The sequence below is a fragment of the Spea bombifrons genome, chromosome 1, assembly GCF_027358695.1.
Source record: "Spea bombifrons isolate aSpeBom1 chromosome 1, aSpeBom1.2.pri, whole genome shotgun sequence".
Taxonomy (NCBI): Eukaryota; Metazoa; Chordata; class Amphibia; order Anura; family Pelobatidae; genus Spea; species Spea bombifrons.
In genome coordinates this window covers 53,694,817-53,709,548 of record NC_071087.1, presented here as the reverse complement: position 1 = coordinate 53,709,548, position 14,732 = coordinate 53,694,817, and the positions used below count along the sequence as shown (strand labels likewise).

The 14,732-nt window shown below is 38.4% G+C and overlaps 2 protein-coding genes across 7 annotated transcripts in view; both read right to left on the bottom strand.

The window, feature by feature from the left end:
• Window positions 1–3,476: 3,476 nt before the first annotated feature.
• LOC128487976 (cytochrome c oxidase assembly protein COX18, mitochondrial) lies at window positions 3,477–8,458 on the bottom strand. Its single transcript, XM_053461641.1, has 7 exons — window positions 8,368–8,458; window positions 6,555–7,045; window positions 6,113–6,213; window positions 5,308–5,474; window positions 4,852–4,973; window positions 4,531–4,638; window positions 3,477–3,806 (listed from the first exon to the last, which is right to left on the bottom strand). The coding sequence occupies exons 2-7, from the start codon at window positions 7,035–7,037 to the stop codon at window positions 3,633–3,635; spliced, it is 1,155 nt and encodes a 384-aa protein (XP_053317616.1). The 5' UTR covers window positions 7,038–7,045; window positions 8,368–8,458; the 3' UTR covers window positions 3,477–3,632.
• A 4,227-nt stretch (window positions 8,459–12,685) lies between these two features.
• The window catches only part of ANKRD17 (ankyrin repeat domain 17), a 42,129-nt gene continuing 40,082 nt past the window's right edge, over window positions 12,686–14,732 (bottom strand). For all 6 annotated transcript variants that reach the window (XM_053461633.1, XM_053461634.1, XM_053461639.1 and 3 more), the window contains 2 exons: window positions 14,066–14,224; window positions 12,686–13,340 (listed from right to left, as the gene is read on the bottom strand). In XM_053461633.1, the coding sequence (XP_053317608.1) occupies window positions 13,281–13,340; window positions 14,066–14,224 (219 nt within the window). In that variant the 3' untranslated portion in view covers window positions 12,686–13,280. The remainder of the gene's footprint in view (window positions 13,341–14,065; window positions 14,225–14,732) is intronic.

Genomic DNA, 14,732 nt, shown 5'->3' with positions numbered 1-14,732 from the left:
CCCACAACTCGGGGTGTGTCTGTCTACAGATACGAAGCATCATTATACACCATATCATCCAGCCACAGGGATGTACTATTCTAACCAGTGGCGGAACTACCGGGGTCGCAGGGGACACTCCAGGTAGGTTCAGGGTCGGGCCGACAATGGAGCCGAGTGGGGCAACCGCTCCCTCCCTGTCTGACTTTATTGGTCGCTCGTACGGACATTTAACTAATTGAACAGGGAGGGAGACCAGTGGCATCTGCAGGGTAAGTTGCAGCATTGGGGTTTTAAATGCAACTTACCCTGCAGATGCCACTGGTTTCCCTCCCTGTTCAATTAGTTAAATGTCCGTACGAGCGACCAATAAAGTCGCTCGTACGGACATTTAACTATTTGAACAGGGAGGGAGACCAGTGGGATGTGCCGGGTAAGTTGCAGCATTGAGGTTTTAAAACCCCAATGCTGCAACTTACCCTGCAGATGCCACTGGTCTTTAACTAATTGAACAGAGAGGGAGACCAGTGGCATCTGCAGGGTAAGTTGCAGCATTGGGGTTTTAAAACCTCAATGCTGCAACTTACCCGGCAGATGCCACTGGTCTCCCTCCCTGTTCAATTAGTTAAATGTCCGTACGAGCGACTTTATTGGTCGAAGAATGTCCACGAATATTCGCCCGAAGAGAAGACAGGACCAGGCGAATATTCGCGGAATACGAAGTTTTTTTTTTTCCCGAAGACGAACACGAAGAGCCCCCAGGTGCCCAAGTCTAGTAAATATGTCTGTAACAGATGAAATGCAACGGATGCTGGACCCTATTTTACAAAAATTATTGGGACAGCAATTTTACATTGATTTACAGAGGTGAATTGTAATATTTTGTATATTCATCCTCTTGTTACCATTTCTACATGTATTAAGAATGACACACCATCTAATCTACGTCTGTTACTTCGCTAATCATTTCACCTCTGTTGCGTATTCACCATTGCTGCATGTGTGAGGTTAGTCTGGTGCTGATGTTGTTTGCATAATCCAATGCCATTGTGTTAATTATGTTAATTCTTTCTTGTGTTTCCCAATCCCCCCCCCCCACTTGCCGTCCCAATAAAGTGTGTTCTCTTGCTTTCTGACTAGTATGCCATTTTGTGACTGGTCGTTCAGTACTTTGAGAGAGCCTTTTTCCACGGAGAAGCGCTTTTGTTTTGAGAACCAGAGCAGCTGCCCATCTTGTGCTCACACACAAGTACACATCCATACATTTATATATATATATATATATATATATATATAAATATATATATATACACAGACATATACATATATACAGTATTTGCCACCTGCCCCCGCCTCTTACCCCTCAGTCTCTGTGTCACTGCAAGGTAACTTGACTTAGTTACAGGTCAGAAGGGCCCTTTCAAAACTATTTTGAATCGGTACAAGGAGACAGGAAAAAGGGGTTTCAGGTGCCGCACCGGGCCGACTCCGAACCCTGCAGTCACGACAGTGGGTGAAGCATCCCTGAATCTATAAATTAGATTTTACCAGCCAAAAAGTGACCAGGCTCTCATTTGCATTATTTGAAGTGAACACTAGGTGGCAGTATCTTACCACTGGATATATGTTTTTTTGTTTTTTTTTTTAGTTCTGGGAATGCTCTTGTTTTATACACACATCGATGCTCCAAATAATGACATAATTTTTTAATTTGTATCTGTATGATATGTATAATAATTTTAAATAAACACTTTCAAAACATACTAAAAAGATAAGCATAAGGTGGCTGCTACGCATTAATTTGGGACTATTCCCATAACCGTTGGGAAGGGGTACCTATAGCACTGTATACTGAATGCCATCTTAAACCACTCTGTACATTCTTATAAAAACCTAAGAAGATCTGGTAGGAAGACATAGAACAAAGGACAAAGATTGTAGTTAAAAATATGCTAAATGCTTTGTGTTTCTTTCAGTGGTGACTTTGTCCACCACACCTTTTACCATAACTAAATTCATTAAACTTTCCTATAGCTTGTGATTTTATTTTAAAATATTCATTTTCTCTCCATCCACCCTTACAAAGCCTCCTTGAATTATTCAATAGCAGGTAGATGGCATAATTGGACAGATAATCATGGCGATCTTGAGAATAAGGAAGTTAAGATACATTTCCCTGCACTATTCACATTATAATATTGGTAATTTTATTCTGTAAACAATATTGCAAATGAATACTTTGTATAGATCTATAAAACGCAGAATCTGGAAAAGGTGGCAGATTCACTTTAAGACGGAGATTTTGGTTAGCGAAGAACTGGTTGCATCTCATGAAGACAGAAGTCTTGAGTCACAAATCCTGAGTTTAGAACATGGCAGACTGATGCCATCTAGGGCCATTAGGACTCAACAACATAGTAGGCTCCACTCCTAACGTTTACATATTGTCATGTGGCTTGCCCCAAACTGAGGAAAAGAAAAACCGCTGCTCGACCACTCGGGCCATTGGTCTTTTGCTACTTTATATGGAACATTTAGGCACATCTTGTATTGCGTGAGCCTTCCTTGCTTAAGGTACTAGTTCAATGCAGTCCTTACCTGTGTCTTAAGCTCTTTATATTAGCAGTGACATTGTAGACCTAGTTTTATTTTTTATATCTTACACCTTATGAAATAGAGTCCTCCAACTCAAAAGCATTACAATAATTACAATAAACTAGTTTACAGAACAGATATTTTGTGTGGACCATGTTGGCTTTCTGAGTATCCATGTTTTCATAAATGCATGTGCAGTGACATCTAGTGTTTGTAGAAGTACAACATATTCCAGTCAGTTCAATTGTTTGCCACCATGAAAAAATGTCTTACTAATATAATTTACTACCAGTAGATTATTGAAGGGGAACAGATTGAAAAGCTGAAACATACATATTATGTGTAAAGCCCTGACCACCATCGTTTCGATCCATGCCGACTATACAGATTTTATTTACATACACACAAACATTATATATATGTATAGATACACACACACGAATGTTTGGGGTCACCTGAAATGTCCTTGTATTTGAAAGAAAAGCTAAATTGTGTCCATTAAAAAACACCACGTCAGAAATACAGTGTAGATATTAATGTTAATGACTACTGTAGTTGTTTTCTTAATGGCATATTAAGAGTACAGAGTCCCTTTATCAGTGACCTTCACTCTTGTGTTCCAATGGCATGTTGTGTTGGCTAATCCAAGTTTAAGTTTTAAAGGCTAATTAATCTATTTGCCATTATGTTAGACATGTCCTTGTTTTTCATGAAAAGTAATCCCAAACATGTGAATGTGTAGTGTGTGTGTGTATATATACAAATCTTCACACGAAGAGACGTGCGTGTAGAGATTATATATATATATATATATATATATATATATATATATATATATATATAATATATATATTATACTAACAAGAATATAAAACTCCCACTTTGGGCAAACCTTTGAAATGTACAAAAATCTACTAGTTTCATTTGGGTTGTGGCAATAAAAACCTAGTAGTTGTAGCTCAAAAAGATCACATTTAAAACCAAAGAAGCAATTACAAAAAAAGTATTTTTTTTTGTTTATATTTACACTAAACAACCATTTGTCAGGAAAATAACAATCACTTTTTTGGAATGTATTTAAGTATAAATGTAGACAGTAAGTCTTTATAGGGAGTGTCAGAGTCAGATTTTGTCCTTGGAATTCGGCACATCCTTCGGAGAGCTGGGGATCGAAGCAGTAGATTGTGGGTCAAGCCAACACAACTAGATGAGAGCCAGTACAATGCCATGGACTGCAAAAAAATAAAATAAATAAAACATGATCCAAAATCTGTACTACCAAAACCAATAGTGAATACAAAGAGCATCATATGCAAATACATACATTATGTTCCAGAGATGACTACTTTATCTATTGACATAATTAATTATGTTATCCATGTTCTAAAATAAAATGCAAAATAAATATACAGACTCCCCTAGCTAGCCCCTCAGAAGCTACCTCACAAATCCCATATCCGCTATACCACGTGCAAGGACCTGAAGGATGCTTGGCGGAAGAATGTTCCGGAGGCCGTGTCAGCTAGGCACAGACCTCTGCAGTAAAAATGGGTAAGGTACCAAACACATCTCTAATCTCAACCTGCCTCTGGAGTAGTGGCACACTGTGAGGTGTGAATTCCCAATAGGGTCATCTGCCCTCGTTAATATAACATAGGAGCAACCAGACCTGCTGTCAAAGACCTAGTCAGCCTATGCCACAATACAAAACTGAGCCCTGTGATATAACCATGGCTGGTACTGTGAGAGGCCTATCAGATCTATAAAGACCTCAAGTGGATCACTTATCATGTTGAACTGTTTTACCATAAGAACAATGGGGGGGGGTTGACATAAAAATAATAATAAATGAACAAACTGGAGGACGGTCCAGAGTGCTAAAACACATATCATGGTTTTTTGTATTTTATTAAATATATAAGAACACTTTTCAATTTCCTAATTCTAACAACTTACCGAAGGAACACTTGCAGCAATAGGGATCATGAATATACTAATTCCTCGTATGAAGTTGGTTAAAATCTTTTGGAATTTTGAAAGTTTAATTTTTCTAAGAGCAAACATCTGTTTGGATAAACAAAGGAAAAATACAAAAACACTGGATGAACGGAGTAAACCATGTAGTGTCTGTTGTATGTATATATACAAAATGTTATGTAAAATTAGATGAATCAAACCTAAGGTAAAGAAAGGTGAACAAAGACGATAGTTCATATTTGTGAATTGCATGTTAATGAACCCTTAACAAAAAACAACAGATTAAAGAAAAACTCACACCTCCACAATCACTAAGTTTATGATCCCCAAAGAAATTGGAATGATCCATGTGGAATCAGGAAGCGTAAGGTCAGGAAACCAGAGGGCTCCCCCTTCTGCTAACTGCTTCTGAACGGCGTCCCCTGTGGAACGTAACAAACACACATATTAAGAACAAATGTAGCGTTTCAAAAGAATAATAGTAATAAAAAACCTAGTGAGCACCTACATTTTGCCGGGACTTATTTTCTCTGTGCTGTTTTATGTGCTGATTAAAATTAGGTAACAATAACAAAAGCATACTGCAGGAAAACAAGCCTTACAACGTCTTTAAAAAAAAACAAAACAGGAACCTAGGTGTGCAAAACATATTTTATTTATTGAAATATGCAAATATTATTTTGTTATATTATAATCACATATTTGTAGCGCACGAATAAACCAGTTGAGGTTTCGTAATGTTTTCTTTTTACCTACCTACGCTAGAAGCCGGTGTAGCAAAACTGATGTTTCTCAGTGCAATGGATACAAATATCCACATTGGGATTTGGATCCAGATCAGGAGGCTGGCCTTGAAAGGGTGACAGTTGTCTCTAACATAGAGCTCTGAGATAATTCTTTTTAAATTCTTTGTAAAATAAAACCTAATGAAGAAAAAAAAAATATTTAAAAAAACAAATGTGCCCACTGAGACTAAATGTTCTTGCCTGCACAGCATCTGACGTGATCTCGTTCACCAGTTTGATCAGCAACTCTCATTGAAGTAGCTTAACAAGAAATTAGATCTAAGCCATATTGTCTGCGGATTACTTTTACGTTTTTATTTTTCTGCTCACAGAAAAACACAGCTTTGTTTCCTATAATACTTCTGTGGGGCTAAGCTTCCATCTACACCACTGTCTGTGATTACTTAGCTGTTTTCATGGAAAACAAGGACATCAGTTCCAGCATAATTGCAAAAAGGTTTTCTAGTGATCAATCAGCCTTTTAAACTTGGATAAAAGAACACAACAAGCCATTGGGACACAGGAGTGATGGTTGCTATGAAGACCATAGTCTACTAAAAATCAGTTGTTCCCAGCTACAATAGTATTTTACAAAATTGATATCTACACTGTAAATGGACAAGCAAGTCATCATAATGCAAATGATGACCCTTGTAAATTATTATTTTTCTCTCCCTTGCACATGGATATAGAGTTTCACCAGAACAGTTTCCCTATATATTTACACTGGGGATGTTTGACCAAACACCAATCGTACATGTACGGCTCTGTCTTACTTTGCAACTCTATCGTTCCAGCCATGTTGTTTGCCGTAAACCGAGACTTCATAACGGAGTCTTTTTGTTAACTGTTCAATCTCGGGCTGCAAATTTTCCACCTAGCTGAAATAAAAGGAGAAAGTTATAAAACAACTGATATTGGAGTGAAAAAAATACATCTATTGGGCTCGATTGTGAAAGGGTAGGGCTTCTTGAGAGGTAATGTAGTTCAATATGATTTTTTTTCTTTGGTCCTTGCTTTGACGTAGAGGAAATTCAGTGTATAGGTAACATCTTCCCATTAAATGAAGTATAGCAACAGCATATTGCTTCAACCGAACCGGTAATAAACAACAAAACCCAGATATGTTCAATTGAACATTTTAAAATATTATTACATTCTGAAAATTTCACTGATGAAACATGGTAAATCTCTTCCCTATAATCAGAGAGTACCCACCTTAGACATTATGTACATCTGGTATACAGACAATGGGAGAGTAACGGCTGTCCTGAGGGCTACAGTAGTACAGATTATATTAGCCCACCATGGCAATCCTGTAACTTCCTGAAGGCCGGTCAAAAGACTTTCAGCAAGGTGAACTGGAGCAGAATCCGCTAAGCTTTCATACACCCCATACCCACTATTCGGGTTACTGGTGGATGCTGCCGAAAGAGCAGCTGACAGCACAACAGTCCTGCTTTGGTAAGGTCCGGAAACACATGTTCTAATTAAAGGATTCCTGGAATAACACGTGTGAACTTGCTGAAAACTAGAAAAGAGATGTGCCTGCTGTCGCCACTGTGGTTGACGGCTTTTTACAGAGGGAATCCCAGAATCCTTTGCACTCAGACATCTTACATGGAACAGTTTGTGGCATGAACCTCTGTCCAGGCATTTGGACCAGAGTGCCCAGTTCTTCGCTTTGCAGCATATCATCATGGCAAATCCTAAACAAGCACATGAAGTGACATTAAGTATCGATATTCACTGTACATTTATAGATAACAAAGAGAATACCAGAGTATGGGAAAACCATACTAATAATAGACAGCCCGACAACACACACTTTTGAAATCACACAAACTATCATACACTTTACACTTTAACAATCACATTTATGTTTAAAACAGCAACATAAGTTACAGCTTTATATTACTGGAAGTTGGATGTTGATATGTAATATGTCTGACGTAGACCAATGCATTAAGTTTTCAATAAATTTAAATAATTTCCTCCCACTGAATGCGCAACAATGGGACCACAGAGCGGGTGTCACACTACAGCTTGACCTACAGGCACGTAATACATTTCATTTGTAAGTTTAATAAATGTATATTAAAGTACTTATGTCCACTACATTCATTTATATAGCATCAGCAGATTCCGTAGCGCTATTACAATAAAAGGTAGTGACAGCAAACAACACAAGTTAACACATACTGGCACGTAAGGAAGAGAGACTACAACCTAGTCGACAAAGTACATTAATATGCATTCTTTCTTGATGAGGCTGACCAGGACGTTATCTTTAACTAAAAATACCCTCCTCTCAAACTGAATCAATCAAAATTATTGGATACCCACATAAAATCTAATCAGTATTTTATTACTATTATTTTTATCTTTTATTTATATAGCGCCAACAGTTTACACAGCGCTTAATACAATACATATATTCAAGGGGTATGACAAGACGAGAATTGACAGACTAAGACAAACAGGTGGAGAGGCCTTCCTGCAAGCTTACAATCTTGAGGTGTGTATTGCAGCCTGTGACACAGAATACTAGAAATATATGCACACATTTAACATTTTAATAAATACATATTTATAATGTACATCTAGAAGCATGCTCGGTACACTTCCCAGGGTAAATGTGTGAATCAAACTGCTAGCAGCTATTACAGGCTAAAGAATTACCATTGGTCCTATCTATTGTGTATCGTATACATTTTTCACATACTGAATTCTCCTCTTAATAATGGGGGTCTAATGAGAATAATGCTGTAATAAGGCAATAACTGCTAATGGTTGTTGTCATGTACAAACAAGTGAAAATCTTGCGACACAGTGCTGGGCGCTCCACCAATGACATAAGCCATTCCCAGACACCCACGGTTTCAATGACCTCTGTGGGATCTCCCCTTGCAGGTCATTCTCCTTTTCCGTAACAAGCCCGATAATCAGGGTTGCCAGATAACGTGCAAACAACACAGCTCCACCATCGTACGATATCGGCGGCGTGTGACTTTTAATGTCTCCCTCTTACCGGCAGCCTGTAAAAAGGGGCTCGATCCTGCTTAGGTTAAAAAGATAAGGACCATTTCCTAACTGCTGCGCATGCGTGCGGCAGTCTGCGTCGCGCATGTGACGACAGAATGCGGCGACCCCCACGCCTGAAACGTCAAGGTCTTTTTTTTTTTTTTTTTTAATAAACTGAAGAGAGTTAGTGGGCACTGCGCGGCTAAGAATACGTGCGGCTTTTGTTGTTGTTGAACGGAGGGCGAAGGCGAGCAGCAGCGCCTGGCAAATAAAAATATTATAAAAAAATGGCAGATATTTAAACAGAATCCGGGGAATTTTTCAACGCAGTTACCAAAGAAAACTAAAAATGGGTGCCAATTTATGTCTTAGCTCGTGGGGATTTTAATCGTAATTTTTAACCTTAATACCCCATTTTTAGGTATACCTACGCAGATTATATAGTCCTTTTGAGGGCAAGTACAGCTTCCCTTTTTAAAAATGTGAGCGAGCATTGAATCTCTTCCATGGTGCCATTAATAATAATAATAATAAAAATATATATATATAGTAACATACCAAGAGTACAGTAATAGAGTTAATTTATGTTTGCAGTAGGAGTGCAGCCTTAGCACATTTTCGTCTTTATTTCCTTCCTTTAATCTCAGAGCAATGCATGCCTAGTGGTTGCTTAGGTTCTATACCGACCTCTCTTGTAACCAGATGGTACCCCTGATGATGTAATGGTGAAATTATTTATTACCTTTTATTTGTTAATTACCAACACATTACGCAGCACTGTGCAGTTTAAATGGGGTGATTAACACATGCTGACACCACAGTCGGTGCCTGTCCCTGAGATGACATCTAACTTTATGGTACTTTTTGCACAGTGTTCCTGGCAAGAATGGTAGGCTAATGAGGGCCCCGTTGGTGAGCTTACAATCTAAATGAACAATATGTGTAATTGAAATAAAAGGAGTAAAAATATGGAGTAACTCTGTTGTTGCTGACATTAGGGATAAGTGGTTCCAAAATGCAAGAAAGGATGTATAAATAAAATGAACAGAGGTAGGTTAGTGCTTGCGTCAAGATGGTGGCTTTCAGAGGTGGTTTCAGGAAAGCTACAAGAGGGAAAGAGAAAGATGAAGTTATAAAGATATAAATATATATATATATATAAATATATATATATATATATACACACATATATAATGTAAAAAAGGCGAGGAGTTAAGGCTCTTGGAGGGGGAAAGCTGGGACGTAAGGAGGGCATTTTGCATGTAAGGAGGGCAAATATGCATGTGTCCAATCCCGCCCCCACTCGCCCAACATGTGTGTCCAAAAAAAAAATATAGGTAAATTAAATGCGAGATACAAACCATTCTAGATTTCTTATGCATTGGAACGATATGGGCCAGAAGAATGGTTGCAGGTGATTTTCATGCCAAGTTCCCTGAGAAACCTGGGAAGTTTTGGCCTTCTGCAGGCCTTTGATGTAGGGGTAACGCCACTTATCCGACGGCTGCCTGAAGCCCAGTCTCGTTGGGTAGAGAATGCCGGAGGTAAGCCGTTGACATGCAGCAAGTGGCAGGGCAGGTGAAGCACCGGATTTAAATATCCAAAACTGCCGTGAAGGAGCACTCATGTTACCTGCGTTACAATTTAATACCTTACTGTTATACCTTGATTCTTTGCTTTTTTTTTTTCTTTTTTTTTTTTAACCATTCTCTGCCTTGCGATTTTGTACCTTATTATCCTGATCTGTGTACCATACTGCTCTGTGTACCAACCGTAGCCTGGCTGAGTCCCTGCTTACTGTACCGAACCTGGCTTTGGCAGACTATCCATTCTGCATTACCCTCTGGCACCCAGTGCCACCTTGCCCAGGAATTATACCTGCAGTATTACCTTTACAGGTATCTGGCCATTTCTCTGTGCTTTGGTTATTATACTAAGTGCCTATCTGTACCTGCCTAGACCTGAGCCTCCACACTGCGTTGAGTGCGGCTCAACCCCTCGGTAGGTGTTTCAGGTTTAAAGAACTTGCACGGTGTATATTCTCGGGTGACAGAGGACATGACGTTTCTCATTTGACTTACATCATTAGAGCTGGGGAGCTTCACTGTTAGATGGTACTTTTTAACAGGTGTTTTTTCTTTTTCTTACCGCCGTTTCATATTGGCCTTTTAATGTTTTAATTAGGTTTCCATTGTTGATGCAGCTAGGCTATTTTGTGTTTGATGATTTTCCTAAATTGTTGTTTATCATGGACCTCGCTTCATCTGCACCCTTTTCAAAATTTCATGGGACAAAGTTTGAGACTATCTGGATTTTCTGGTGATCATTCTGAGCAGAATATAGCAAGCTTATACTTACCATGTAGTTTTAAAGCCTCATTTCTCCATTTAGTTTACCACAATTTTTTTTTAATTTATTTAGACAAGTAGGGCTTTTTAGTACGAGGCCTATGGTCGAGTTACCCAAAATTCCACATAATATTTACATAATTTGTTTAGTTTCAAAACATTTGTTTTTAGACAACCAACTTTGTTTCCTGACCTTTTGGCTCAGACCTAATTCGCATGCCTTTTTTGATTTGGAAAGTGTGTGTGTTTGGGGGGGGGCTCGCAACTGCCACTGCAGTTAATGGAGTCCAGCTTTCTGTGATTAGTAATTTTTTTTTTTTAAATAAAAATAGCTATAAAAAAAGTGGTGACATTTAAGAATTATGCATTGATGTCACCATCAAGTTCCAGCAAAATGTAAAATTATCGCTGTAGCTTTCCAAAAATCCTGACATGGAATAAACACGTCTAACCCAAAAATGATCCTGCCGAGAAGTGTACGTTTTGATGAGTATAGTGATGGAACCCAACACATTTAACCCCTTCAATCCCCTATAGACGTACCGGGACGTCCAAAAAACGCCCACAAAGAAACCCCTATGGACGTCCCGGTACGTCCAGCCCTTCGTGCAGCGTCAGGGACACATCCCTGCCGCTGCACGGGAGACCAGGCTGTCGTTTGACAGCCTGGACTCCCCACTGACAGCAGAAGCCGGCTTTGCCGGCTTTCTGCTGTCCGATCGCCCGTGACAGCTTCCGGCATGAAAGCCGGTAAGCTGTTACCGGTAAACTGCCCGATCGCGCAGTTGCAAACGCGCGATCGGGCATTCCCTTCCGGGTTACGTCACTGCTGACGTAACCCGGAAAGGTCATCGGAGGACAGGATATCCCCTGCGGGGATATCCTGCCCTCCGATGAGGCACAGAGACGCTACGATCTCTATGCAGGTCTGTGAGGACCTGCATAGAGATCATAGTGTGATCGGTGCAGGGGGATCACGGGGAGGGGAGTGAGAAACCATCTCTCTCACTCCCCCTCCCGACCTGTAACAGAAAAGCTGAAAAAAAAACAAACGGTTAGTCATTTAAAAATAATATTAAATAAATCATTAAAATAATAATATAAAAATAAATAAATACTAAAAAAAATTATAATGTCAGCTGTGATGTCACTGTGACATCACTGGTATGTTCAGGAGGTCCCTAGGAGGACCTCTAACCATTAATGTGTAAAAAAAAATATATAAAAAATACAAAAAATGTAAAAAAAAAATTAAAATTAAAAAAAAATTTAAAAAAAACCTTACATCCCATAGCCCTAGCATAACATCTAGCCAGTATAACCCTCTTGCCCCCGTTCACAACCCCCAAACCCGTTAAGCCATAGGCATAAAAATTATACAAAATTGTAGACCTAATAGAACGCTCTCTGGTGCTGGGAAAGTCTGGAAAATCTATATAAATTAGGTATTTCTGAAATCAGGACACCTGAATTGATAAACTTGGAGGGGATTTTCCATCACTTTACCTAATTTTGTGAGGATTCAGAGGGAAAATGTAAAAAAAAATTTGTTTAATTTTCTAATCTTCGCTAGTTTTTACTAAATTTCTCATTCTAAGTTTTCAGCTAATCATCCAACTATGGTATCAAACGAAAGCTCTATCTCTCCTTGAAAAAACAATATATAGTTTACATGGGTACACTATTCACAGGAAAAGAGAATCATCGCTAAACCGACATACCCCAAAAAAGGCAAAATTGCTCTGGGCTTTGAGGTACCAAAAACCCCTGGGATTGAAGGGGTTAAAAACCGAACATTTATATAAGCAAATGCATTGTTTTGTTTGATTTTAAGGCATTCAGGAGGACTGACAGATCTGAGGACCATATGTGCCCCTCAATTCGATCATGCCAAAACAGTGCAATTCAGCAAACTATAATGTGGATACTAGAAGATCCGATAAAAACAGTATTTACAAAAACGAGACAGAAAACGTATGCTTATTAATAGTTTAATGTATGAAGGAAACATCCAGATTTCTGAATATGAAGGTACATCTCACATTAATTTAAGTCTACGTAATGTAGAGCCTCTATACTGACATATTGAATTCTCTGCTTAGCCTTTTCTGTTATGTAAACAATTGTACATTTATTTGCCATTCTAAAACTTCAGAATCAGTTACATAATTTTGCTAATTTCTGTGTTTGCTCAGAAGCAGTTTACAGTACTAAAACCAACCAGCCAAACAGCTTCAAGGAAGGAAAAAAAAACAAAACAAAAATAAAAAAACAAAATCAGAGTTATGTCAACAAAGAAAACAGAAAAAGGGAAAATAAAATAAAGGTGGGCAGGGGAAGGATAACTATCGAGTGAGATTTATGTTGATGGGGACTGGGTGGTCACAATGGTCACAGAAAAGGGTCAGTTTAGTAAGATCTGCAAAAAGCCTGCACACTTCAGTCAAGCACATTTGTAGAATGATCTTGGAGCATGTCATCTTTTTGCTCTCTTTTTTTGTGGGATGAAAGTTTTGGTATCCCCCCTAACTCGCTGAAGGATTTTTTTTCCATGCTAACAAGATAATCCAAATCAACCCATCTGGTTCATGTGCACACTGCTCATGTGGGGTGCCCAGGTTCCAGTCCATACCTGGAGAGAGAAATAGCGGAAACGTTTACATAAAACAACACAGTACACACATTTTGATGTTTTCTTAAGACAAATCTGTAATGTGACTTATTGATATTAGGAGCACAGACATTTCCAGGAATATTATAAAGGGAATGCTAATATAGGTGTTTGTAACGTGAAAGATACACCTGAAATTAAAAAAAACGAGCAGTAAAGACGAAACCCAAATAAGTATTCTAAGCCCCAATATTATTTCAACATTGAACAATCTCTCATGTAATTCACTCCAGCAAAAGGCTGTGCGTAGAGAAAAGATACATTTTCCACATATAAAAATCAAGCTGCACACGAGCTCTATGTCAAAATATACATCAAATTAATAGCTTCATTCACATACTTGAGATGCCAGGACACTTATACTGTACATGACACTATCTAGTATATATATATACAGTTTATAGTTTTTTTTTTCTATCATGTTTAGTGCACTCAAATTAGAGTAACCTCTTTGCGAGTGCAAAAAACATTGGACGTACTATTACATCTTCTGTGATAGTAATGGTACAGCTTGTGTCACAAAGAGGTTAAGATGCAAGAAATACCGGGCACAAAGCATGGTTGAATAATTAGCTCACGGGATAATAGTTTTAGCAAATGGAAAGCAAGACTACTATTAACCCTTTAGAACAGAGAACAAATCAATGAACAAAAACAAGATCAGTTTAACAAAACGTGATTCTTACAGTTTGAGGCCCATTCTCCGTAGAGTTTGAAATCTTTATAATTGAATTCCAAGCAGGATCAGCAGCATGAGGTCCATTGAAAATTGGTCCACCTGTGCCATCCGGCATTGGAGCTACAGGAGGGATCATTGCATTTCCATACATGGAGAAAGGCATACCCTAAAAAATAAATATATATGTATTTACTGTTAATTTAAAAAGCAAAGGCCATCTAGTATTTAAGATGCCAATTTAAAATCACAGAATTATTGTGAAGTCTGGATTAAAACCTCGAAGCCCAGTAACAGCTTTAAAAACAGAAAAGGAAAAAAAAAAATCAGTGACTTGGCAGACGATAAGCAAACAAGAACATGCATAAAAGATGCTACTGAAAATGCTAAATCTCAAAATCAAACTTTCCAAGTGCGGCAAGTCAGTGAGGTTTTATGGTTAAATCAATGTACGCGGGGTATTACTGTATTTAAGGGATGTACACATTTCATTCTAAATGGACTAGTGTGTGTATCTCAAAAGAAAGTCCTAAAGTAAACGCATGGTCAAGATAACAAAAACGTAAGGTACACACTGTTAAAGGTCATGACCAAGGAAGCCAAGTGCTTCCATGTGCATATCACAGATACCAATATAGACTCTCAGATTAAGTCTCACGTGTTGAATGCCAGTCTGA

What these genes read in the sequence shown, in the direction of transcription:
- LOC128487976 (XM_053461641.1), bottom strand. Translation starts at nt 7,037, where the DNA reads ATGATGATATGCTGCAAAGCGAAGAACTGGGCACTCTGGTCCAAATGC. An exon ending in TAAACTTAGTGATTGTGGAG is followed by an intron (nt 4,639 to 4,851) that starts GTGTGAGTTTTT and finishes TTATCCAAACAG; the next exon opens with ATGTTTGCTCTTAGAAAAAT. An exon ending in TTGCTGCAAGTGTTCCTTCG is followed by an intron (nt 3,807 to 4,530) that starts GTAAGTTGTTAG and finishes ATTTTTTTGCAG; the next exon opens with TCCATGGCATTGTACTGGCT.